The following is a 26,494-nucleotide window of genomic DNA, read 5'->3' as shown; positions in this document are numbered from 1 at the left end:
TGGTCAGAGGTTCTGATGGTGGCACTCAATGGGTACCTGGATCCAGGTGGGAGAAGGAGCCAATCACGAAGTCCAAGGTGGAGACGGCCAATAGGAACAGGAGCAGCAGCTGCAGCCGAATGATCCACTTCACCCCGGCCAGGTTGATGCCCAGCAATCCCAGCAGCACAGCCAGCGAGATGCCGCGTACCGCCCAGGTACTCTGCAGGTGGAGGAGGTCTGAGATGGACTCTGCGAAGCCGGTGATGTACATGGCGCCTGCAACACACTGAGGAACAGAGATTGTACAATCGTCCCCCGATCTACACACAACTAAGTGCTGCAAATGGTATAGAGAAGAGAGAAGAAGAAGCAGAGCCATCTGTGCTTTGTATTTCACAAAAATCCACATGCCAGGCTGCCACTGCTCATCTCTCCTTCTGAAAATACTAGTTGCCTGGCTCCCATGACAGTCATCTGGTTTCAATGTTTTTGGGGTTACTAAACAGTAGCAGCCGGTGCTCCAGCCAGGGGGGGGAGGGGGGTTTCCTCAGGCTCTAACCATTTGCTTCCACAAAAAAAATACAAAAAACCCCAAAGAAATCCATGCGTCTTTAGCCCTGCATGTAGATTAGGGCCGGATGCATGGATTGGGGGGTGCCCCTGTGCCCCTAATGGAGCGACTGCCACTGGTCACATATCCAAAGGAGCATGTAGATCTGAAGCTCCACGTTCAACTGCTGCATGTATGCTTGTTCCGGATCAAAGTCAGCCAGGCAGCTAACATTTTCAAAAGTAGTACAGCAATGGCAGCTTCTATGTTTCTCTTAGTAAAGTTCACTTTAAAAATTGTACCTAAATCCCAAAACATAAAGCAGGGTGCGGCCAGGCACCAGGAGCACAGAGCCCAGTGCGGCCAGGAGCACAAAGCCCGGTGCGGCCAGGAGCACAAAGCCCGGTGCGGCCAGGAGCACAAAGCCCGGTGCGGCCAGGAGCACAGAGCCCGGTGCGGCCAGGAGCACAGAGCCCGGTGCGGCCAGGCACCAGGAGCACAGAGCCCGGTGCGGCCAGGAGCACAGAGTCGGGTGTGTCCAGGCACCGGGAGCACAGAGCCGGGTGTGTGCAGGCACCGGGAGCACAGAGCCGGGTGTGGCAAGGAGCACAGAGCCAGGTCTGTCCAGGCACCAGGAGCACAGAGCCGGGTGTGGCAAGGAGCACAGAGCCGGGTGCCGCCAGGAGCACAGAGCCGGGTGTGTGCAGGCACCAGGAGCACAGAGCCGGGTGCCGCCAGGAGCACAGAGCCGGGTGTGTGCAGGCACCAGGAGCACAGAGCCGGGTGTGTGCAGGTACCAGGAGCACAGAGCCCGGTGCAGCCAGGTACCAGGAGCACAGAGCCCGGTGCGGCCAGGAGCACAGAGCCCAGTGCGGCCAGGAGCACAGAGCCCAGTGCGGCCAGGAGCACAGAGCCCAGTGCGGCCAGGAGCACAGAGCCCAGTGCGGCCAGGAGCACAGAGCCCAGTGCGGCCAGGAGCACAGAGCCCAGTGCGGCCAGGAGCACAGAGCCCGGTGCGGCCAGGAGCACAGAGCCCGGTGCGGCCAGGAGCACAGAGCCCGGTGCGGCCAGGAGCACAGAGCCCGGTGCGGCCAGGAGCACAGAGCCCGGTGCGGCCAGGCGTCAGGTGTAAGGAAAGTATTATTTCATATTTTTCTTCCGATGAGGATGATGGCGGAGATAAGTGCACCTTAAGGCACAGATGAAGTCACATATTTAGACAGAATATTTACACAATCATTTCATCCCCTCACCTGTCCGAATATGTAGAGGAGCCCCACCGTTCCTCCAACCTTCCCCCCCAGGACGGTGGAGATCATGGAGTATACGCCGCCATTGCCTATGCTGCACCGTTCACACACGCCGATTCCCGATAACACCGTCACCAGCGCCACCAGGATGACGAAGGACACCAGGAAGATGCCGAGGAGGATGCCGGTGTTACCCTGCGAGGAGAACAGGACTCAGTGAGCCAGAAATGACAGAATAAAGAGAGAGTGAAATGTCATCATTGCGGGTCTGTTCTGTGTTCCGGAACTTTCTTCTGATGAGGATGAAAATTAAAAAAAAAAAAAAAAAAAAAAAAAAACACACAAATAAATAAATACAACTATAAATATTTACAATGTTATCCCAGGTGAGTTCCTGTGGTGCTATTACAGTGACATCTACAGGCTGAAATTGGGTATTACAATAGAAAATCCCTGGACACTTTATTAGGTCCACGTCTCTAGTGGCGGGTCGGACCTCCTGCTGTCTCCAGAACAGCCGAGGTACCAACATAGAGCCGGACATCTTGTAAGGATTTCCCCCCCCCCCCTTATGGGATGATTAGTATTCTGCATTTAATGGTGTACAGCATTTCACCCAGCAAACCTCATTGAGCCTCATCCCAAAGGCGTTCTATTGGATGGAGATCCCAATGAGAGCACACGAGATGAAGGTCACTGTGGAACCAGCTGGTATGGATTGCCATATACACGGGTAGACTGTGACCTGGATATGTGGCATTTGCCTGCTGCAAATAGCCAACAGAAAGTGTACAGTGCCACCACATGTTAGGACAAAGGACATCTTGTGGAGAAGAAGAAGTACTGCAGGCAACAGCTCCAAAATTAAGACTTGGAGGCAAAGTTAAAAATTTACCTCAGAGTTGGTAATTCAGCTTGGTTCCACCTCTTAGGGGCGCTACTTGGGTATTGGTCCTCAGAGGTGCTACAGGGGTATCAGACCTTGGGACAGTACAGGGTCCATAGAGGTGGCACAGGGGTGTCGGTCCTCAGAGGCCGCACAAGGGGTGACGGTCCTCAGAGGCCGCACAAGGGGTGATGGTCCTCAGAGGCGGCACAAGGGGTGACGGTCCCCAGAGGCAGCACAGGGGTATCAGACCTTGGGACAGTACAGGGTCCTCAGAGGTGGCACAGGGGTGTCGGATCTTGGCACAGTACAGGGGTGTCGGTCCTCAGGAGGTGGTGTTACAGGGGTGTCACATCTTGGTACAGTACAGGGGTGTTGGTCCTCAGGAGGTGGCACAGGGGTATCAGACCTTGGGACAGTACAGGGTCCATAGAGGTGGCACAGGGGTGTCGGTCCTCAGAGGCGGCACAAGGGGTGACGGTCCTCAGGGGCGCTACTTGGGTATTGGTCCTCAGAGGCGGCACAAGGGGTATCAGACCTTGGGACAGTACAGGGTCCATAGAGGTGGCACAGGGGTGTCGGTCCTCAGAGGCGGCACAAGGGGTGACGGTCCTCAGAGGCGGCACAAGGGGTGACGGTCCTCAGAGGCGGCACAAGGGGTATCAGACCTTGGGACAGTACAGGGTCCTCAGAGGTGGCACAGGGGTGTCGGTCCTCAGAGGCGGCAAGGGGTGTAGGAACTTGGCACAGTACAGGGGTGTCGGTCCTCAGGAGGTGGTGTTACAGGGGTGTCAGATCTTGGTACAGTACAGGGGTGTTGGTCCTCAGGAGGTGGCAAAGGGGTATCAGACCTTGGGACAGTACAGGGTACATAGAGGTGGCACAGGGGTGTCGGTCCTCAGAGGCGGCACAAGGGGTGATGGTCCTCAGAGGCGGCACAAGGGGTGACGGTCCTCAGAGGTGGCACAAGGGGTGACGGTCCTCAGAGGCGGCACAAGGGGTATCAGACCTTGGGACAGTACAGGGTCCTCAGAGGTGGCACAGGGGTGTCGGTCCTCAGAGGCGGCACAGGGGTGTCGGTCCTCAGAGGTGGCACAGGGGTGTCGGTCCTCAGAGGCGGCACAGGGGTGTCGGTCCTCAGAGGCGGCACAGGGGTGTAGGATCTTGGCACAGTACAGGGGTGTCGGTCCTCAGGAGGTGGTGTTACAGGGGTGTCAGATCTTGGTACAGTACAGGGGTGTTGGTCCTCAGGAGGTGGAACAGGGGTATCAGACCTTGGGACAGTAGTACAGAGGTGTCGGTCCTCAGGAGGTGGCACAGGGGTATCGGTTCTCAGAGGCGGTACATTATTACCACACCAGAATCATAATTATTATTAAAAATGTACTTTCATCATCATATGGCACTCAGGACAGTTCAGCCGTCAGAGCGGTCCACAAGCTGACACTCACCACCAGCCAGCCGGTGCGGAGAAATAAAACCACCCCAAAAATATTGATCATACAGGATGTGAACACGCCGTCCCACGTCCCGAAGAGAACCGGTTCCCAGACAAACAGCTGGATCTTCCACCAGGGCTGAGACTGCAGCTGGGACACCTAGACAAGGAAAACAAGGAGACACGTGAGCCAACATCGAATATCTGGGCCAGAGTGGGGGAGGGGTAAGGGACCGGGGGGGGGGGGGTGTGAAGATTAGGGGGGTAGAATGTTCCATCCAAAACACATGGGTGGGGGGTGGCAGAGCACACAACACAAAGCACAACAAATAGAAAGACTGACACTATGATGTCACTACTACAGTCCCCACCCCTGAGGTCCCAACATACCTGCTCCTCCACCACTGTTGGGGAACCGGAAGAGGATAGAACGTTACACATGGAGGTGAGAACTGAGCTGGAAGGTTTGTGTGAGAATTGGGGCCCCGGGTTAAACAATTCTCAGGATCAATAAGAAGACAGAACGAGCCAACGGGAACAGACATTCTCTTCACACCAAATGAATAGAATATAAGGAAAGACGCGGAGGGAATGCACCGCCTCGGCTCCGCCTACCTGGGCGTCCTCATGGAAGAGGTCGGTGATGTTTCCGCTCTCCGCCATATTTCCGGATTTGATTCTACCGTTCATGTTGGGATCTTGTGGTGAGGACGTCACGATGATGTCACCTGTAGAGAGTCACGTGACCAGTCCAGCCAGGCCGCAGCACCCCGCCCAGTCTCATGGCGATGCTACAATGTAACAGAAGAAATGATACAAAGTGCTGATTGGTGGAATATGGTATGATGAGGATATCAGATGTTACAGGAGGAGGTGCTTATGGAGGGGCCAATACATTTCATCTGATGTTCTGGATAGAAGAGGGATCAGTAGGGACCTCTGTGCCCTGTCTAGGAAATTTCCCTTTACTTCCTGTTACAGAATCCATACAGGAAGTGAGAGGAAATCCCCTCTTACACAGATAACACAGGAGCAGGTGTCCCCATTAGAAGATTTCCCCTCTGTTCCTGTTCTGGTGACAACTTTAACCCTGAGCTCAAAAACCGAATCTGACATTTTATATCCTTGCTGCCCCTTCACTAGCCCCCCCCCCCAAACCCACCCCCTCACCACCCCCAAACCCCCCCCCCCCCCCAATCGGTGCACAGGATGGCAGGAAGTCGCTTCCTCACCTACAAACATGAAGACTCCGGATTGTCCGCAGCAGAAACAAAAAACGCTAAAAATAAAACAAAGGGGGCCAAAACCTGCAAGATCTGCAGATTGGGGTGTGCACTGGGGGTGTATGGGGGGGGGGGACATACATGGGGTGTATGCAGTGGACGTACCTCCATATGGACACATCCCCCTCCCCCCCTCCATTCCTCTCTCCCCCTCCCAGGAATGTTTCCCAGACCGGCGAGAATTGCAGCACCTGTTACACCGGTCCCCCCCCCGCCCCCACCCCCGGTACGAATGCCGACACACACAAAGCACAGCTGTAATCCTATCCTCAGCCTGGAAAGAGTTAATGAGAGTAAACCTGACAGCGCAGGAACCTCCACCCGACCCGCCTTCTACTTCCTCCTCGTATCCGGGACCAACACTGCCCGCCATCCACTCAGGGGTCACCAATATTCCACCCCCTCTACTGGGGTCACCGACATCTCCACCACCCCCCACACTGATTCCTCTCACTTCCTGCTGTGTCTCTGGTACAGGAAGTGCAGGAAATCTCCCCCACTGGAGACAGGAGGAGGAATAAACCGATAAATGGCACAGACAGGATCCGGCACAAACTGCACCGGAACATCGGAAGAAATCTTCAACGTTTACAAACCAACTCCACAGAGAACAGAGGGGTGTGCTGATATCTTATCCCGGAGAGTCAGGGAGCCCAAGAGACACCCTACAGATACCCCAAACCCGGACAGATACCCCCAATCCCCATCAGATTTCACCAACAGATACCCCAAAGTCTGAAAGAAACCCCCAAACCCTGACAGATTCCACCAATAACTGACAGATGCTCCGAACCCTGAGGAGATACCCCCAATCCCCAACATATGCTTCAAAGTCCAAGAGATACCCCCAATCCCCAACAGATACGTCAAAGCACAAGAGATACCCCCAATCCCCAACAGATACTTCAAAGCCCAAGAGATACCCCCAATCCCCAACATATGCTTCAAAGCCTGAGAGATACCCCCAATACACAACAGATACTTCAAAGCCTGAGAGATACCCCCAATCCCCAACAGATACGTCAAAGCACAAGAGATACCCCCAATCCCCAACATATGCTTCAAAGCCTGAGAGATACCCCCAATCCCCAACATATACTTCAAAGCCCGAGAGATCCCCCTAATCCCCAACATATACTTCAAAGCCCGAGAGATACCCCCAATCCCCAACAGATACTTCAAAGCCCAAGAGATACCCCCAATCCCCAACATATACTTCAAAGCCCGAGAGATACCCCCAATCCCCAACAGATATTTCAAAGCCCAAGAGATACCCCCAATCCCCAACAGATATTTCAAAGCCCAAGAGATACCCCCAATCCCCAACAGATACTTCAAAGCCCGAGAGATACCCCCAATCCCCAACAGATACGTCAAAGCCTGAGAGATACCCCCAATCCCCAACAGATACTTCAAAGCCTGAGAGATACCCCCAATCCCCAACAGATACTTCAAAGCCCAAGAGATACCCCCAATCCCCAACATATACTTCAAAGCCCGAGAGATACCCCCAATCCCCAGAGATACCCCCAATCCCCAACATATACTTCAAAGCCCAAGAGATACCCCCAATCCCCAGAGATACCCCCAATCCCCAGAGATACCCCCAATCCCCAACATATACTTCAAAGCCCAAGAGATACCCCCAATCCCCAGAGATACCTCCAATCCCCAACAGATACTTCAAAGCCCAAGAGATACCCCCAATCTCCAACAGATACTTCAAAGCCCAAGAGATACCCCCAATCTCCAACAGATACTTCAAAGCCCAAGAGATACCCCCAATCCCCAACAGATACTTCAAAGCACAAGAGATACCCCCAATCTCCAACAGATACTTCAAAGCCCAAGAGATACCCCCAATCCCCAACAGATACTTCAAAGCCCAAGAGATACCCCCAATCTCCAACAGATACTTCAAAGCCCAAGAGATACCCCCAATCCCCAACATATACTTCAAAGCCCAAGAGATACCCCCAATCTCCAACAGATACTTCAAAGCCCAAGAGATACCCCCAATCCCCAACAGATACTTCAAAGCACAAGAGATACCCCCAATACACAACAGATACTTCAAAGCACAAGAGATACCCCCAATACACAACAGATACTTCAAAGCCCAAGAGATACCCCCAATCCCCAACAGATACCCCAAACCTTTAGAGATGTCCCCAATGTCCAACAGATAGTTCCACTTACCGACAGATACCCCAAACCTTGAGAGACACCCCAAATGCCCGACAGTAATCCTCAATGCCCCATAGCTGCCCCCAAACCAAACACATAACCGAAACCATGAGATATCACCAATGCCCAACAGATACCCCAAACCTTGAGATACCCTCAAGGACCAACAGGTAACTCAATCCCTAAGAGATACCCTGAAATTTGAGCGATAAAAAATAATGCCCAACAAGTACTCCAAAGCTCAAGGAGATACCCCCATGTCCAACATTTACCCCAAAGATATTAAAAAAACCTGAAGGATGGGGATGGGGTAAACAGTTCAATCTCTGGATTTGTGGATGATACTAAGCTAAGCAGGGCAATAACTTCTCCGCAGGATGTGGAAACCTTGCAAGAAGATCTGAGCAAATGAATGGGGGGAGGGGCAACTACATGGCAAATGAAGTTCAATGTAGAAAAATGTAAAATAATGCATTTGTGTGGCAAAAATCTGATTGCAATCTATAGACTGGGGGGAGGGGAACCTCTGGGGGGATCTAGGAGGGGAAGGACCTGGGGGTCCTAGTAGATGATGGGCTCAGCAATGCCAAGCTGCTGCTAACAAAGCAAACAGAATATTGGCATTAAAAAGGGATCAACTCCAGAGATAAAAGGATAATTCTCCCCTCTACAAGACTCTGGTCCGGCCGCACCTGGAGTATACTGTCCAGTTCTGGGCACCAGTCCTCAGGAAGGATGTACTGGAAATGGAGCGACTACAGAGAAGGGCAACAAAGCTAATAAAGGGTCTGGAGGATATTAGATATGAGGAAAGGTTGTGAGCTCTGAACTTATTCTCTCTGGAGAAGAGACGCCTGAGAGGGGCTATGATTTCATTATATAAATACCGGACTGGTGACCCCTCAATATATAAATACCGGACTGGTGACCCCACAATATATAAATACCGAACTGATCCCACAATATATAAATACCGGACTGGTGACCCCACAATATATAAATACCGGACTGGTGACCCCACAATATATAAATACCGGACTGATCCCACAATATATAAATACCGGACTGGTGACCCCACAATATATAAATACCGGACTGGTGACCCCACAATATATAAATACCGGACTGGTGACCCCACAATATATAAATACCAGACTGGTGACCCCACAATATATAAATACCAGACTGGTGACCCCACAATATATAAATACCGGACTGGTGACCCCACAATATACAAATACCAGACTGGTGACCCCACAATATTTAAATACCGGACTGGTGACCCCACAATATTTAAATACCGGACTGGTGACCCCACAATATACAAATACCGGACTGGTGACCCCACAATATACAAATACCGGACTGGTGACCCCACAATATACAAATACCGGACTGGTGACCCCACAATATACAAATACCGGACTGGTGACCCCACAATTTATAAATACCGGACTGGTGACCCCACAATATATAAATACCGGACTGGTGACCCGACAATATATAAATACCGGACTGGTGACCCCACAAATTATAAATACCGGACTGGTGACCCCACAATATATAAATACCGGACTTGTGACCCCACAATATATAAATACCGGACTTGTGACCCCACAATATATAAATACCGGACTGGTGACCTCACAATATATAAATACCGGACTGGTGACCTCACAATATATAAATACCAGACTGGTGACCCCACAATATATAAATACCGGACTGGTGACCCCACAATATATAAATACTGGACTGGTGACCTCACAATATATAAATACCGGACTGGTGACCCCACAATATATAAATACCAGAAGGGAGTTTAACAAGACTCGTATCCACTCATTAAAATTAGAAGGGTTCTTTACTGTAAGAGCTGCAAGGATGTGGAATTCCCTTCCACAGGCGGTGGTGTCAGCGGGGGCATCAATAGTTTCAAGAAACTATTGGATAATCACCTTAACGACCGCAACATACATGATATACAATGTAATACTGACAATCACACATTTTTTAATTATTATTATAAAAGTGATCACATTACCCCTTCTTCTCACCAGCATGAGGGTCTTAGAGAGCTGAGGGAGGGGAAACAACAGTCTACTGATCTTCCCAGTGAATGGCTTTGCACAGGTCTTTGGAGAACAGGCCATGCTGTGCTCTCATGCCTAGTGTGGTCAGTTCTTAATAGGAACGCAGAGGGAGTGGATCACTGGGGATGGTCAGACAAAGGAAGCAATACAAAGAGGAGCCACACATCACGGGGGAGGGGAATGCTGGGAACAGATTCTTTAACCATTTAGCATCCACCTGCCCGCAATTAGACATGTGCAATTCGTTTCGTACGAATCCCATATTCGTACGAATTTCCCAAAATTCGTACGTTCGGGAGGATCCGAAATACGAATTGCCGTGCGTCCGAATTCCTGTGCTGTGCTGACTTCCTCCTGGGGCTGTACCTCTGCTGTGCTCAGTATGTCAGTACAGCACAGGAATGGTGGAAACCCCTCATAATGAGCACAGCAGAGGTACAGCACCCGTAAGAAATCAGCACAGCACAGGGATGGTGGGAGCCCCTCATAATAAGCAGCCCCAGGAGGAAGTCAGCACAGCACAGGGATGGTGTGAGCCCCTCATATTAAGCAGCCCCAGGAGAAAGTCAGCATAACACAGGGATGGTGGGAGCCCCTTATAATGAGCATAGCACAGGGATAGTGGGAGCCCCTCATAATAAGAAGCCCCAGGAGGATGTCAGCATAGCACAGGGATGGTGGGAGCCCCTCATAATGAGCATAGCACAGGGATGGTGGGAGCCCCTCATAATATGCACAGCAGAGGTAAAGCCCCAGGAGGAAGTCAGCACAGCACAGGGATGGTGGGAGCCCCTCATAATAAGCAGCCCCAGGAGGAAGTCAGCACAGCACAGGGATGGTGGGAGCCCCTCATAATAAGCAGCCCCAGGAGGAAGTCAGCACAGCACAGGGATGGTGGGAGCCCCTCATAATATGCACAGCAGAGGTACAGCCCCAGGAGGAAGTCAGCATAGCACAGGGATGGTGGGAGCCCCTCATAATAAGCAGCCCCAGGAGGAAGTCAGCACAGCACAGGGATGGTGGGAGCCCCTCATAATAAGAACCCCCATGAGGAAGTCAGCACAGCACAGGGATGGTGGGAGCCCCTCATAATATGCACAGCAGAGGTACAGCCCCAGGAGGAAGTCAGCATAGCACAGGGATGGTGGGAGCCCCTCATAATAAGCAGCCCCAGGAGGAGCAGGCGCAAACTGGACCAGCGGTGCATGGCAGACAATCCGCTTCTCTCTTTCGGTCAGGAAATTCTTCAACGGAATTTTGTATTTCGGATAAAAACCAAACTTCCATCAGCATCGACTGTCATATTGAGGTATATTTTTGCCTTTAAATTCATCGTAACGAACGTCGTTCATACAAATTAACAAACCGAACGGAAATTCGTGTTTCGTACGAAACGGAATTTCGGACACGAAATACGAAGTACGAATTAATTTTAATACGAATCGTAACGGAACAGAATGAAACGAATTTATTGACGGCGCCCATGTCTACCCGCAATGTACTGCGGAGCGGACAAGTGGCCTGTACATCCCTGCCTACTTCCAGATGTGGGCATGCATGCTCCCCCCACCGGGCACCCGCTGGGATTGTACACAGGAGGGAGCCTGTGAGCGAGTCCCACCCGCTGATTCAAGGCCAGAACCTGCTGATCGGCTGTGTCCAATCACAGCCCAGAGCTCTGTGTTGACATTCCATCCCTAGCTCTGTACACAAGGAGGGATCTCTTCGTTTCTTCTCCCTGCAAAGCAGGGATGAGAAACTTAGAGATCAGTTAGTAAAAGCCGCACACATTATACTGTACATATCGCCCTAAAATGTTAACCCCTTCCCAACCAGTGTTATTAGTACAGTGACAGTGCATATTATCATTTCTGATCACTGTATTAGTGTCACTGGCAGTTAGTCAATCCCCCCCACCCCCAGCATCAGTTAGTGTCAGAGCGCCCGGCACACTATCGCAGTAGTCTGTAGACACTAGAATGCTCTCACTAGTGGTGGCAGGCTGGTGCTTGAAATTTTGGAGGGTGCATGCTCGAACTAAGCGCCCCCCACCCAGGCGCTCAATCAAACGATCATGTGGGGAGAGGTTGTGGAGGGAAGATCCAGGGCCATAATGCTTCTCCTCCCTGCCAAGCAGGAAGTGGGTCCTGAGACCTGATTGGCCGGGAGTCCCAAGACTCCTGGTCAATCAGGTCTCAGGACCTGCTTCCTGATTGGCCGGAAGGAGAATCAGGAAGACAGAGACTATTAATTTGCTAATCTCACACAAGTGGGCAGGCTTGGGGAGCATTGGAATCCATGCGCCCGCGGGCGCCCTGCATGTAGATTAGGGGCGGGGCGTATGGATTTTTGGGGGCGGTGCCCCTATTGAGCGTGCCGTCACTGGTTTTCACATAAACCAATCAACATACACTTATTGGGGATTTTTTTTTTTATCAAAAATATGTAGCAGAATACAATTTGGCCAAAACTAATGAACTTTTTTTTTTTTTTTTAGGTTTTATACCAGAATAATTATTTTTCAAAATTGTCAGTTTTTTTTTTTTGTTTAGAGCATAAAAAATAAAAACCGCGGAGCTGATCAAATACAACCGAAATAAAGTTCTATTTGTGGGAGAAAAATTATATCAATTTTGTTTGGGTTCAGCGTCGCACGACCGCGTAACTGTCAGTATACCCACCCGGGGGGGGAGGGGGGCTCGGGAGGTGTAGAAGGTGCCACGTACATTCAGGACCCCATGGAACCACGTGGTCGGTGTGGTCACCTATAAGTGACTCCGACTGAATCACACGGGATCAAGAACACCTGTCATATACAGAGGAGGCAACCAATCCATGGGCTGCACTAAAGCTGGACACACACTATACAATCAGATTGTACAATTTCTGTACAATTTCCATTAGATTTACAAAACCCCAATAATGATATTATTATTATTATTAACAACATGGGGAGACAACCTTAACAAGACTTCCTATTGGGATCCAATCAGGAGATTGTACAGATTGTAAAGTGTATGATCCCCAAAACCAAGACCACACCCACACAATGTCTGCCCCACCCCCATGGGTACGGTGTGACAGGTCCACTTTAAATATATATTTTTTTCTTTCAAGTGAAATAGAAATCTGCAACTGAAACTTCTGTCATCAGATATTATTATATATTCTATACACACTGATATCGCTGTATATACAGAGACTACATCCCTGTATATATACTGATGTTGGAGTGTGTATATATATATATATATATATATATACCATCCGCCTGTCCACAGAATATACGGGCCAGGTGTACGATGTACAGGTGTATATATATATATATATATATATATAGTATAGGGGGGGGGGGGTGTATATATATTCCGATATATCCCCGTACACCGGGATCACCGGCCGCCTCTCACTCACCGACTCCTCCGACTCCCTCCCGGTCTCCGTTCGGTCCGCTGCGTCACCTGAGCCACGTGTGACTTGTCCGGCCCCGCCCACTGTCACACCTGACCCCGCCCCTCTGATACAAAGTATCGGAGTGAGATCTCTGATAGGAGAGCTCATCGCCTCCATATACCGGAGAGGAGTCCGGTGTGACTCCGGAGTAGCACCACGGGAATGAAGAGTCCTATAGAAGCATCACTCCTCTCAGTGCAATGACCCCCCCCCCCTCCCCCAATAAATCCCCCCTACCATAGATATCTCCCCCCCAGATCTCCTTCCCCCCACCATAGAGCTTTCTATCTCTCTCCCTCCCCCCTATAGATCTCTCTCCCTCCCCCTATAGATCTCTCTCTCTCTCTCCCTCCCCCTGTAGATCTCACCCCCATAGATCTTTCCCCCTCTCCTTCTATTCAAAGACACCCCCCCCCCACACACACACACACACAGAGATCTCTCTCCCTCCTACCCTGCTCATAGATGCCACCCCATAGATCTCTCTCCCTCCGCTCATAGATCCTCCATAGATCTCTCTGCCTCCGCTCATAGATCCCCCCATAGATCTCTCTCCCTCTGGTCATAGATCCCCCCATTGATCTCTCTCCCTCCGCTCATAGATCCCCCCATAGATCTCTCTCCCTCCGCTCATAGATCCCCCATAGATCTCTCTCCCTCCGCTCATAGATCCCCCCATTGATCTCTCTCCCTCCGCTCATAGATCCCCCCATAGATCTCTCTCCCTCCGCTCATAGATCCCCCATAGATCTCTCTCCCTCCGCTCATAGATCCCCCCATTGATCTCTCCCCCTCTGCTCATAGATCCCCCCATTGATCTCTCTCCCTCCGCTCATAGATTCCCCCATAGATCTCTCTCCCTCCGCTCATAGATCCCCCCATAGATCTTTCTCCCTCCGCTCATAGATCCCCCCATAGATCTCTCTCCCTCCACTCATAGATCCCCCGTAGATCTCTCTCCCTCCGCTCATAGATCCCCCCATTGATCTCTCCCCCTCCGCTCATAGATCCCCCCATAGATCTTTCTCCCTCCGCTCATGGATCCCCCGTAGATCTCTCTCCCTCCGCTCAAAGATCCCCCATAGATCTCTCTCCCTCCACTCATAGATCCCCCCATAGATCTCCCTCCCTCCGCTCATAGATCCCCATAGATCTCTCTCCCTCCTCTCATAGATCCCCCCATAGATCTCTCTCCCTCCGCTCATAGATCCCCCCATAGATCTCTCTCCCTCCGCTCATAGATCCCCCCATAGACCTCTCTCCCTCCGCTCATAGATCCCCCATAGATCTCTCTCCCTCCGCTCATAGATCCCCCCATAGATCTCTCTCCCTCCGCTCATAGATCCCCCCATAGATCTCTCTCCCTCCGCTAATAGATCCCCCATAGATCTCTCTCCCTCCTCTCATAGATCCCCCATAGATCTCTCTCTCTCTCCATAGATCCCCCATAAATCTATCTACCTCTGCTCATAGATCCCCCATAGATCTCTCTCCCTCTGCTCATAGATCCCCCATAGATCTATCTCCCTCTGCTCATAGATCCCCCATAGATCTCTCTCCCTCCGCTCATAGATCCCCCATAGATCTATCTCCCTCTGCTCATAGATCCCCCATAGATCTATCTCCCTCTGCTCATAGATCCCCCATAGATCTATCTCCCTCTGCTCATAGATCCCCCATAGATCTCTCTCCCTCCGCTCATAGATCCCCCATAGATCTCTCTCCCTCCTCTCATAGATCCCCCATAGATCTCTCTCTCTCCATAGATCCCCCCATAGATCTCTCTCCCTCCGCTCATAGATCCCCCCATAGATCTCTCTCCTTCCGCTCATAGATCCCCCCATAGATCTATCTCCCTCTGCTCATAGATCCCCCATAGATCTCTCTCCCTCTGCTCATAGATCCCCCCATAGATCTCTCTCCCTCTGGTCATAGATCCCCCCATTGATCTCTCTCCCTCCGCTCATAGATCCCCCCATAGATCTCTCTCCCTCCGCTCATAGATCCCCCATAGATCTCTCTCCCTCCGCTCATAGATCCCCCCATTGATCTCTCTCCCTCCGCTCATAGATCCCCCCTATAGATCTCTCTCCCTCCGCTCATAGATCCCCCATAGATCTCTCTCCCTCCGCTCATAGATCCCCCCATTGATCTCTCCCCCTCTGCTCATAGATCCCCCCATTGATCTCTCTCCCTCCGCTCATAGATCCCCCCATAGATCTCTCTCCCTCCGCTCATAGATCCCCCCATAGATCTCTCTCCCTCCGCTCATAGATCCCCCCATAGATCTCTCTCCCTCCACTCATAGATCCCCCGTAGATCTCTCTCCCTCCGCTCATAGATCCCCCCATTGATCTCTCCCCCTCCGCTCATAGATCCCCCCATAGATCTTTCTCCCTCCGCTCATGGATCCCCCGTAGATCTCTCTCCCTCCGCTCAAAGATCCCCCATAGATCTCTCTCCCTCCACTCATAGATCCCCCCATAGATCTCCCTCCCTCCGCTCATAGATCCCCATAGATCTCTCTCCCTCCTCTCATAGATCCCCCCATAGATCTCTCTCCCTCCGCTCATAGATCCCCCCATAGATCTCTCTCCCTCCGCTCATAGATCCCCCCATAGACCTCTCTCCCTCCGCTCATAGATCCCCCATAGATCTCTCTCCCTCCGCTCATAGATCCCCCCATAGATCTCTCTCCCTCCGCTAATAGATCCCCCATAGATCTCTCTCCCTCCTCTCATAGATCCCCCATAGATCTCTCTCTCTCTCCATAGATCCCCCATAAATCTATCTACCTCTGCTCATAGATCCCCCATAGATCTCTCTCCCTCTGCTCATAGATCCCCCATAGATCTATCTCCCTCTGCTCATAGATCCCCCATAGATCTCTCTCCCTCCGCTCATAGATCCCCCATAGATCTATCTCCCTCTGCTCATAGATCCCCCATAGATCTATCTCCCTCTGCTCATAGATCCCCCATAGATCTATCTCCCTCTGCTCATAGATCCCCCATAGATCTCTCTCCCTCCGCTCATAGATCCCCCATAGATCTCTCTCCCTCCTCTCATAGATCCCCCATAGATCTCTCTCTCTCCATAGATCCCCCCATAGATCTCTCTCCCTCCGCTCATAGATCCCCCCATAGATCTCTCTCCTTCCGCTCATAGATCCCCCCATAGATCTATCTCCCTCTGCTCATAGATCCCCCATAGATCTCTCTCCCTCTGCTCATAGATCCCCCATAGATCTATCTCCCTCTGCTCATAGATCCCCCCATAGATCTCTCTCCCTCCGCTCATAGATCCCCCATAGATCTCTCTCTCTCTCCGCTCATAGATCCCCCATAGATCTTTTTCCCCTTCCTGCTCATAGATCCCCCCATAGATCTCTCTCCCTCCGCTCATAGTACCCCCCATAGATCCCCCCATAGATCTCTCTCCCTCCGCTCATAGTACCCCCCATAGATCCCCCCATAGATCTATCTCCCTCTGTTCATAGATCCCCCCGCAGATCTACCCCACCCCCCTCAGTTTGGTATTGGACATTTTCCCGGTATGATGACCTCTCAGCTCCTCTCTGGTATTTCTGGTTCTTCAGGTTTGGGTTGAAAGAAAAACCTGGAGGGGGGGGTTGTGAATTCCTATTTTCTGGATAATCTGGGGGGGGGGGTCATTACCTGATCTGGCTCTGGGGCAACAACAGGTGAGAACACCCAGAAGACCCCCCCAGGGGGTGTATATGCTGCTGATGGGGTCACTGGGGTCAGAGTCCCCTTCCACCTTCTAGTCTTATTATCTGATTTCTATCATCTGGAAAGTAATCCGATTTCTGGGGTGAGGGGACCAGTGATGAGAGATGGTGGAATAAGTTGAATCCCCTCCCCCACCCGCAACAGTCAGAACTATGGGCAAAACTTTTTTTTCTCATTTTGGATAGAGTAAAGGGAGTGTTATAACCCCTGTCAGATTTTTTTTTTCACCATCTGCATCCCATTGCAGAGATTTCTCTTCAGACTCCTCTTCTTGGGTCTGCTGGCATTCCTGGCTCCTCCTCATCGAGTGCCCCCCACAGAGAGCCGCTATCCATGGGGGCACCCATGTGGGCACGCTCCAGAGTCCTGCTGCTGCGTCCATTGACACAGACAGTAAGACTCCGCCCCCATCTCCCGATTCACTGGATTGATTGACAGCAGTGGGAGCAACAGAGGGGGGAGGAGGGAGGAGAAAGAGAGGGAGGAGAGAGAGAGAGGGGGAGGAGAGAGGAGAAAGAGAGGGAGGAGAGAGAGGGGAGAGAGAGAGGGAGGGGAGAGAGGGGAGAGAGAGGGAGGGGAGAGAGGGGAGAGAGAGGGAGGGGAGAGAGGGGAGAGAGAGGGAGTGGAGAGAGAGGGAGGAGAGAGGGAGAAAGAGAGGGAGGAGAGAGAGGGGAGAGAGAGGGAGGGGAGAGAGGGGAGAGAGAGGGAGGAGAGAGAGGGAGAGAGAGAGGGAGGGAGAGAGGGGAGAGAGAGGGAGTGGAGAGAGAGAGAGGGAGGAGAGAGAGGGGAGAGGGAGAGGGGAGAGAGAGAGAGAGGGAGTAGAGAGAGGGAAGGAGAGAGGGAGAAGACAGAAAGGGAGAGGGGAGGAGAGAGAGAGAGGTGGTAAGAGGGAGAGAGGGAGGAGAAAGAAAGAGAGAGAGGGGTAGAGAGAGAGGGAGGGAGGAGAAATAAATAGAGAGAGGAGAAAGGGGGAGAGAGAGAGAGGAGAGGGAGAAGAAAGAGAGAGAGGCGAAAGAAAGATAGAGGGGGAGAGAGGGAGGAAGGAGAGAGGAGAGAGAGGGAGGAGAGGGAGGGAGAGAGGGGGAGGAGAGAGAGGGGGAGGAGAGAGAGAGAGGGGGGGGAGAGAGAGGGAGAGAGAGAGGGGGAGGAGAGAGAGAGGGAGGAGAGAGGGGGAGGGGAAGAGAGGGAGGGGAGAGAGGGGGAGGAGAGAGGGAGGGGAGAGAGGGGGAGGAGAGAGAGTGAGGAGAGATGGAGGAGAGAGAGGGGAGGGGAGAGAGAGGGGAGGGGAGAGAGAGGGAGAGAGAGGAAGGAGAGAGAGGGGAGGGGAAAGAGAGAGAGGGAGGAGAGAGAGGAGAGGGGGAGGGAGAGGGGAAGGAGAGAGAGGGGGTGAGAGGGGAAGGAGAGAGAGGGAGGAGACAGAAAGGGAGAGGGGGGAGAGAAAAAGGGAGGAGAGAGAGGGAGAGAGAGGGGGTGAGAGGGCGAGAGAGGGGGTAAGATGGAGAGTGGGGGAGAGATGGGGAGAGAGGGAGGAAAGAGAGAGAGAGGAGAGAGAGAGGGAGGAGAAAGGGGGAGAGGGAGGGAGGAGAGAGAGAGGGGGAGAGAGGGGAAGTGGGAGGAGGAGAGAGGGGAGGAGAGAGGGGGAGGGGAAAGAGAGAGAGGGGAGAGAGGGAGGAGAGAGAGAGGGAGGAGAGAGAGGGAGGAGAGAGAGAGGGAGGAGAGAGAGGGAGGAAGGAGGGGGAGGAGAGAGAGGAGGAGAGATGGAGGAGAGAGAGGGGAGGGGAGGGAGGAGGGAGGAGGAGGAGAGAGAGGAGGGAGAGAGGGAGGAGAGAGAGGGAGGAGAGAGAGGGGAGGGGAGAGAGGGAGGAGGAGAGAGAGGAAGGAGAGAGGGAGGAGAGAGAGGCAGGGGAAAGAGAGAGAGGGAGGAGAGAGGGGAGGGAGGGAGAGAGGGGGAGAAAGAGAGGGGAGGGGAGACTAGGGGAGGGGGAGAGAGGGAGGAGAGAGAGAGGGGGGAGAGAGAGGGGAAGGAGAGAGGGGGGAGAGGGGAAGGAGAGAGAGGGGGAGGGGAGAAAAAGATGGGGGTCTAGTTAGATCTCTTGAAATTGTTAATAATAATTCTCTATGCATTGTGGGTATTCGATGCTTTAAACTTGTGGAATAGTGACAACTTGAAGACTTAAAAATCTCCATAGGTGACACTTTAAACATTTTACAGGTTACCAGTGTGGAGTTGCAGAGGAGTACTGGTACTAGAATTATTGCTCTCACTCTAATGATCACGGCGATACCTCACATGTGTGGTGCAAATACCGTTTATGTATGTATGTATGTGTTCATTTCTGGGATGGGGCCTTTAAAATGCTCAAGAAGACCCCAAATCTCTCTTTACCTTTAAAAACAAAAAAAATGTTCTTTTTACTTTTGCTTTAAAAAAACAACAACAAAATAATTCTGCTGCTGTCAATCAAATGCTGTGACGAGGAGCAGGGGGCGGGCTGAGCCACCCAGTCTGTGTCCATGAACAAGGTGGCTCGGGAGCAAGTCCGCGCGGGTGCCCCCCTTAAGAAGCGGCTTCCCATGAGGGGCACTCGCCTAAGAGGAGGAGCCAGGAACACCAGTGGGGGGGACCCCAAAAGAAGAGGATTGGGGGCCACTCTGTGCAAAGCCATTACACAGCAGGTAAGTTTTTTTTTAAATAAATATTAAAGAACTTTTGCATTTAATATCACTTGACCCCCCCGAACATTTACCCCCCTTCATGACCAGGCCATTTTTTGCGATATGGCACTGTTAATTTAACTGACAATTGCGCGGTCGTGCAACATTGTACCCAAATAAAATTGATGTAATTTTTTCGCACAAATAGAGATTTCTTTTGCTGGTATTTAATCAACTCTGCGGTTTTTATTTTTTGCGCTATAAACATTTTGAAAAAAAAAAAAAAAACTATATTTTTTACTTTCTGCTATAAAACATCCAATAAAAAAGTGTCATCAATTGAGGCCAATATGTATTCTGCTACATGTTTTTGGTAAAAAAAAAATATCCCAATAAGTGTATATTGATTGGTTTGGGCAAAAGTTATCACATCTACAAATGGGATCTATACTAGAATTTTTTTTTTTATACTAGTAATGGCGGCGATCGGCAACTTATATGGGACTGCGATATTGTGGTGGACAATTTGGCACTAACTGACGCTTTGTGGGAACCGGTGACACTAATACAGTGATCGGTGCTAAAAATATGCACTGTCACTGTACTAATGACGCCTGCTGGGAAGGGGTTAACATCTAGGGGCACTCAAGGGTTTAAATGTGTGCCTAGCCAGTGTTTAGTGCATTCACTATGTGCTGCTTTTACTAAGGGAAATGCCTTGCAGGGAAACAAAATCCATCACAATGGAGCTCTGCCTTGTTTATATGAGCAGAGCTCCATCCTGTGTCTCTTCCTGACGATTGGTGGGCGCCGGCGGACATCCACAGATCACCACGTGCGCCCCCTAGTGGTTATTATCGCTTGGAAAGAAGAAAGAAATGGCGGCACATCCAGAACGTCTGATTGACTTTTATTCTGTTTCACAAAGATAACACCGAAGACACCAAACTGTGGTCACGTAGACGCGTTTCACACATACATCTTGTGCTTAATCATTATGTAAGTGTGAAACGCGTCTACGTGACCACAGTTTGGTGTCTTCGGTGTTATCTTTGTGAAACAAAATAAAAGGCAATCAGAAGTTCTGGATGTGCCGCCATTTCTTTCTTCTTTCCAAGTTTCCCATGGAGGTGGGCGGGGCCAGCGCTCTGCAAGATACTCCAATCAGCCTGGTCTCTATACACCTGGAGCAGCGGTTCTTTTTCTTTAATATCACTTTAAAGAAAATTAGAAGTCGGCAGCTACAAATCCGCTACAAATCCTGAAGCTGCTGACTTATTATATATTATACATGAGGACACGTCCCTGTCCAGGGATCCCACCATGTCGGCACCCCAGAAGGTGTTTCCATCGGCTCTCAGGTGTTGCTGCCACCATTGCCTGCAAGGGAAACCTCCAGGGGTTGAACTGCTGATGCCCGGGCCCAGTACAGGAGGGCCGGTTGTACTGCCTTATCAGCGGCCCTGGCGTTGGCAGCTACACATTACACGGGCAGAGGCGGCACCAACATTCTTTACAAACTGACAGCTGAAAGAAGACGATCTTTTATCTTCGGCTGACACAAATGTTTTTCCGCACCGCATTCAGAACACACCACTTTCCTTGTGTGAAGGGGAAGAGAGGGGACAAGAGATCCAGCGCTGTGCACACCTGCATCTCTTCTCCTCTCTCTTCCTCTTCACACAGGGGCTCGGGCAGGGCTCAAGTCCTGCGTTCATGGGAACGGAGTTCCTGTACTTTTTCCACAACAGGAACTCAGTTCCCATTAGTAGCCGCGTCCTGCAAGACTTTGTAGTATGTGAGGTGTGTGGTAGGTACACGGCTCACAATAGTAAGTACCGCACACCTGACCATTCAGGCATTGCCAGTAGGGGGCCCTATGACAGCTTCCTCTTCCATCTACCTGTCAATCACAGCTATCTGACGGGTAGATCAGGTCCCTGCTGCTAAGAGATTGTATGTAGTCAGACCTCTCGTGATGCTCCTCCCCGCCGCCCCCTCCTGATTTTCTGTCTCCTCATCCCCTCCCCCCCAGTCTCCTGTATACTTGCTCTGTGTGTCCCGCTGAATCCCCCCTCCTCTATCTTCAGTGCCATATGATGAGACCCCAGAGGAGGAGCACAGCTATTCTGTCATATGATGAGAGACCCCAGAGGAGGAGCACAGCTATTCTGTCATATGATGAGAGACCCCAGAGGAGGAGCACAGCTATTCTTCCATATGATGAGACCCCAGAGGGGGAGCACAGCTATTCTGCCATATGATGAGAGACCCCAGAGGAGGAGCACAGCTATTCTGCCATATGATGAGAGACCCCAGAGGAGGAGCACAGCTATTCTGTCATATGATGAGAGACCCCAGAGGAGGAGCACAGCTATTCTGTCATATGATGAGAGACCCCAGAGGAGGAGCACAGCTATTCTGTCATATGATGAGAGACCCCAGAGGAGGAGCACAGCTATTCTGTCATATGATGAGAGACCCCAGAGGAGGAGCACAGCTATTCTGTCATATGATGAGAGACCCCAGAGGAGGAGCACAGCTATTCTGCCATATGATGAGAGACCCCAGAGGAGGAGCACAGCTATTCTGCTCACAGGACATGCAGGGAGAGAGGTGAGCTGAGGGAGGAACATCAGTTTGGGGTGGTAAGCTGGGCACAATACCTGGCAAAGTTTAATGCCAGGAGGGAAGTTTATGTGGAAATATGTGAAGGATTGGAATAGCAGCGAGTGTGTGTTGGAGCCCCTGCAGAGTTTGCAGCCCCCCCAAGCTAACATACATCTCCTAAGCAGGAACACATCACTATCTCCCCAACATTCTGTCCAGATAATGTGCACTTCATTTATCACCTTTCCGTTTAACCCTGTGTTATCCAAACTCTGTTCAATGAAAAGTGTAACCTCACCACATAAACACTCTATATACAAAATAACATCCCCAATAAAGATCAGAACATGATGGTCACATGACATGGAAGCCCAATGAATGAATGCTGATTATTCAGAGAATTACCGGATTTATGTTTATTGAGGATTGGGTTTTCTTTTATGTACTAACAGTTAAGCTTCATACACACAATACGAAAATTGGATGAAAAATACCACTTTTGAAGCGTTCGTGCGTATGAGCGTATCTTTTTATTTTTTTCGGTGGGGGAGGGGATCTTGGGTGGGAGTTCCCACACTTTTTCCCCCAGGACTTGACGCCCTGGGCTCGGGCCATTGGCTCCTGCTGCTGTTGATCAAATGTAGAGAGGAAGTGAGGGGCGGGGCTAAGCCCGCTGTGTATGTTTATGGAGCACAGACTCCATAGACACACACACAGCTCAGAAGCGAGCACGCACTGTGCGCCCCCAGCAGCGATCTTTTCCTCACACCGTCTGTGAAAGGAAAGAAAATCTGATAACCAGCAAGGCTGACAGGGCACAGCGAGTACATTCTTTACACTAATAATCCGTGCCCTGATAATCAGTGAAGCTCATTAGTGCCCATCAGTGCCCACAAGTGGTTCCTCATCAGTGTCCATCAGTGCCATCTCGCCAGTGCCGCCTCATCATCAGTGCCGCCTCATCAATGTAGTATCAGTGCCCATCAGTACAGCCTCATCAGTGCCTCTTTATCAATGCCCATTAATGCCTCCTTATCAACGCCCATCAATGCCTCCTCATCAGTGCAGCCTTATCAGTGCACATAAGTGCTTCCTCATCAGTGCCGGCTCATCAATGCCTCCTCATCAGTGCACATAAATGCCTCCTCATCAGTGCCACCTCATCAGTGCACATAAGTGCTTCCTCGTCAGTGCCATCTCATCAGTGCACAAAAGTGCCTCCTCATCAGTGCCCATCAATGCCTTCTCATCAGTGCCACCTCATTAGTGCACATAAGTGCTTCCTTGTCAGTGCCGGCTCATCAATGCCTCCTCATCAGTACCCATCAATGCCTTCTCATCAGTGTCACCTTATCAGTGTACATAAGTGCTTCCTTGTCAGTGCCACCTCATCAGTGCACAAAAGTGCCCATCAATGCCTTCTCATCAGTTCCACCTCATCAGTGCACATAAGTGCCTCCTCATCAGTGCCCATCAATGCCTCCTCATCAGTGCCCATCAATGCCTCCTCATCAGTGCCACCTCACCAGTGCACATAAGTGCTTCCTCATCAGTACCAGCTCATCAGTGTCCTAACCCATCAGTGCCACCTCACCAGTGCACATAAGTGCTTCCTCATCAGCACCATCATTGCAGAAGATAAATTAATTATTTGAGAAATGTTATAACAGAAGTGAAGAACAATGCAGGATTTTTTTTTCAAAATTTTCAGTCTTCTTTCCTTTATTTAGCAAAAAATAAAACCCGCCGCGGTGATCAAATACCATCAATAGAAAGCTGTGTGAACAAAATGACACAAATGTCATGTGTGTGCCGTGTTACATGACCGCGCAATTGTCATTCAAAGTGTGAGAGCGCTGAAAGCTGAAAATTGGCCTGGGCAGGAAGTGGGGGGGGGGTCCCCGGTATATAATCACCAATCTGGAGGGGTCTCTACATTTTGGGATCCGTTCTCTCAGCAGTAATGCTGCATAGAAACCTGAATATGGAAAAGATGAGAAGTTTTGGGGGTGATTTACTTAAAGTATAACTAAATTCAAAACGTTTTCTTTTATCTTTTGATGGAGTGGATAGAAAGTCAATGCGCCGGGTGTGAAGGATGGAACTCCGGTCAGGTCACACGGTGACACCCAAAGGTCAGAGGTCACACTGTAGCCAATAATAAATGTCATGACAAAGGCACTTGGATGTCTGACCATCCCCCACCTGATCAATACCCGAACTATGTATTATCCGTCCTCCTATGGAGGACATACACAGCCGACACTCATCTGACCATCACAGGGCGCTACAGACACCGTTTATCGGCAGCCTCTGAAAAATTGTAAACTTGCTGATTACAGGAGAAACCGGTTCTTCTCTTCACAGATATTTTCCAGTACGGTGGAATTGCCGCCGGTCACATGTTTGCTGACAATCTCTGTGCAAATATTCAAGAAATCCTGCAAGAAATACTGTGAAATGTTTACTTTCCTGCTAACAAACATCTGTCACTGCAGAATCTGACCTCTATAACAAGAGCACCACCTAGTGGCCAAATATCAGAATGTGAGCACCACCTAGTGGCCAAATATCAGAATGTGAGCACCACCTAGTGGCCAAATATCAGAATGTGAGCACCACCTAGTGGCCAAATATCAGAATGTGAGCACCACCTAGTGGCCAAATATCACAATGTGAGCACCACCTAGTGGCCAAATATCACAATGTGAGCACCACCTAGTGGCCAAATATCAGAATGTGAGCACCAACTAGTGGCCAAAAACCACAATGTGAGCACCACCTAGTGGCCAAATATCAGAATGTGAGCACCTTCTAGTGCCCAAATATCAGAATGTGAGCACCTTCTAGTGGCCAAATATCAGAATGTGAGCACCTTCTAGTGCCCAAATATCAGAATGTGAGCACCTTCTAGTGCCCAAATATCAGAATGTGAGCACCTTCTAGTGCCCAAATATCAGAATACCAGCACTACCTGGTGGCCAAATATCAGAATGTGAGCACCACCTAGTGGCTAAATATCAGAATGTAAGCACCATCTAGTGGCCAAATAACAGAACGTGAGCACCACCTAGTGGCCATATATCAGAATGTGAGCACCATCTAGTGGCCAAATATCAGAATACCAGCACTACCTAGAGGCCAAATATCAGAATGTGAGCCCTACCTAGAGGCCATATATCAGAATGCCAGTGCTACCTGGTGGCCAAATATCAGAATGCCAGTGCTACCTGGTGGCCAAATGTCAGAATGCCAGTGCTACCTAGAGACCAAATATCAGAACACCAGCCCTACCTGGAGGCAAAATATCAGAATGTGTGCACTACCCGATGGCCAAATATCCGAATGCCAGCACTACCTGGTGGCCAAATATCAGAATGCCAGTGCCACCTAAAGGCCAAATATCAGAATGCCAGCGCTACCTAGAGACCAAAAATCAGAATGCCAGCACTACCTGGTGGCCAAATATCAGAATGCCAGTGCTACCTAGAGGCCAAATATCAGAATGCCAGTGCTACCTAGAGGCCAAATATCAAAATGTCAGTACCAACTGAGAGCCAAATATCAATATAGAGACAAAACACAGATTGAATCAATAAGAATTTTTTTTAAATAATATTAAGCTTTTATCTTGAAAATCAGATTTCTCTCTAGATGCACTTCCTAAGCAGCACTGTGTAATTTTTCCTTTAGTTTTTCTTGCAAATAGCTTCTTTTTTTATTTTTATTTTATTGGACTGATCGCTGTCTCTCACCCAGCACTTACACAAACTATCCCTTTGGTAGGGGTTCTTAAGGGCCATGACCTGGTCACAGTCTGCAGCAAAGCATACTGGGACCAGTAAGGTCACCAGCCCATCTCAAACTTCAGGAACTCTGGTGAAGATCAAAGTCACTTACATTCTGTGCCTCTGCTTCACCTGCCTGGGTGCAACATAACAGAAAGACACATTCATGCTTTTGGTTAATGGAGAGTGGTTACTAGCAGTTAGAAATACACATCCAATCCCTGTCCAATCCACCTGCATCCTCTGCGGGTCCTCGTTGGGTCTACCATGCCCCTGAAGCCAAGGTACCCTTGCTGGATCCATTCTCGGGAGTTCGCAGTCAGATAAGGGTGTTTTGGCTGCGCTTGTCCTCTGTATTCCGCACTGTGGACCTTGGCTGCACAGCATGCTAGAGTAGGTACCATTGTCTCAGTACTTCAGAGTGAGTCTCAAGTCTTTTTCACCTTATAAAACAGGAAAGTGAGATGTTGGGCAGCGTGTCTTCATTGCTTTAAGAACTCTAGGACGATCCCTTTTGAGCTTCTACTGCTGAGATTTGTCTATGTAACCTTTGTCAGGGCCAGAGGC

General features: G+C 50.4%; 1 protein-coding gene across 1 annotated transcript in view; it reads right to left on the bottom strand.

Moving 5' to 3' along the window:
- Positions 1-13,155, bottom strand: part of SLC12A8 (solute carrier family 12 member 8) — a 52,388-nt gene extending 39,233 nt beyond the window's left edge. The window contains exons 1-5 of the mRNA XM_077449753.1: positions 13,084-13,155; positions 4,722-4,897; positions 4,120-4,266; positions 1,786-1,977; positions 37-268 (exon numbers count right to left, since the gene is read on the bottom strand). Coding sequence (XP_077305879.1) covers positions 37-268; positions 1,786-1,977; positions 4,120-4,266; positions 4,722-4,796 — 646 coding nt within the window. The 5' untranslated portion in view covers positions 4,797-4,897; positions 13,084-13,155. The remainder of the gene's footprint in view (positions 1-36; positions 269-1,785; positions 1,978-4,119; positions 4,267-4,721; positions 4,898-13,083) is intronic.
- Between the last annotated feature and the right edge of the window lie 13,339 nt (positions 13,156-26,494).

This window comes from Lithobates pipiens, unplaced genomic scaffold (assembly GCF_037356315.1).
Source record: "Lithobates pipiens isolate NorthernLeopardFrog02 unplaced genomic scaffold, aLitPip1_a1.2 Scaffold_22, whole genome shotgun sequence".
In the NCBI taxonomy this organism is placed as follows: domain Eukaryota; kingdom Metazoa; phylum Chordata; class Amphibia; order Anura; family Ranidae; genus Lithobates; species Lithobates pipiens.
The sequence above is the reverse complement of the archived record's forward strand: the minus strand, read 5'-3'. Positions and strand labels throughout refer to the sequence as shown.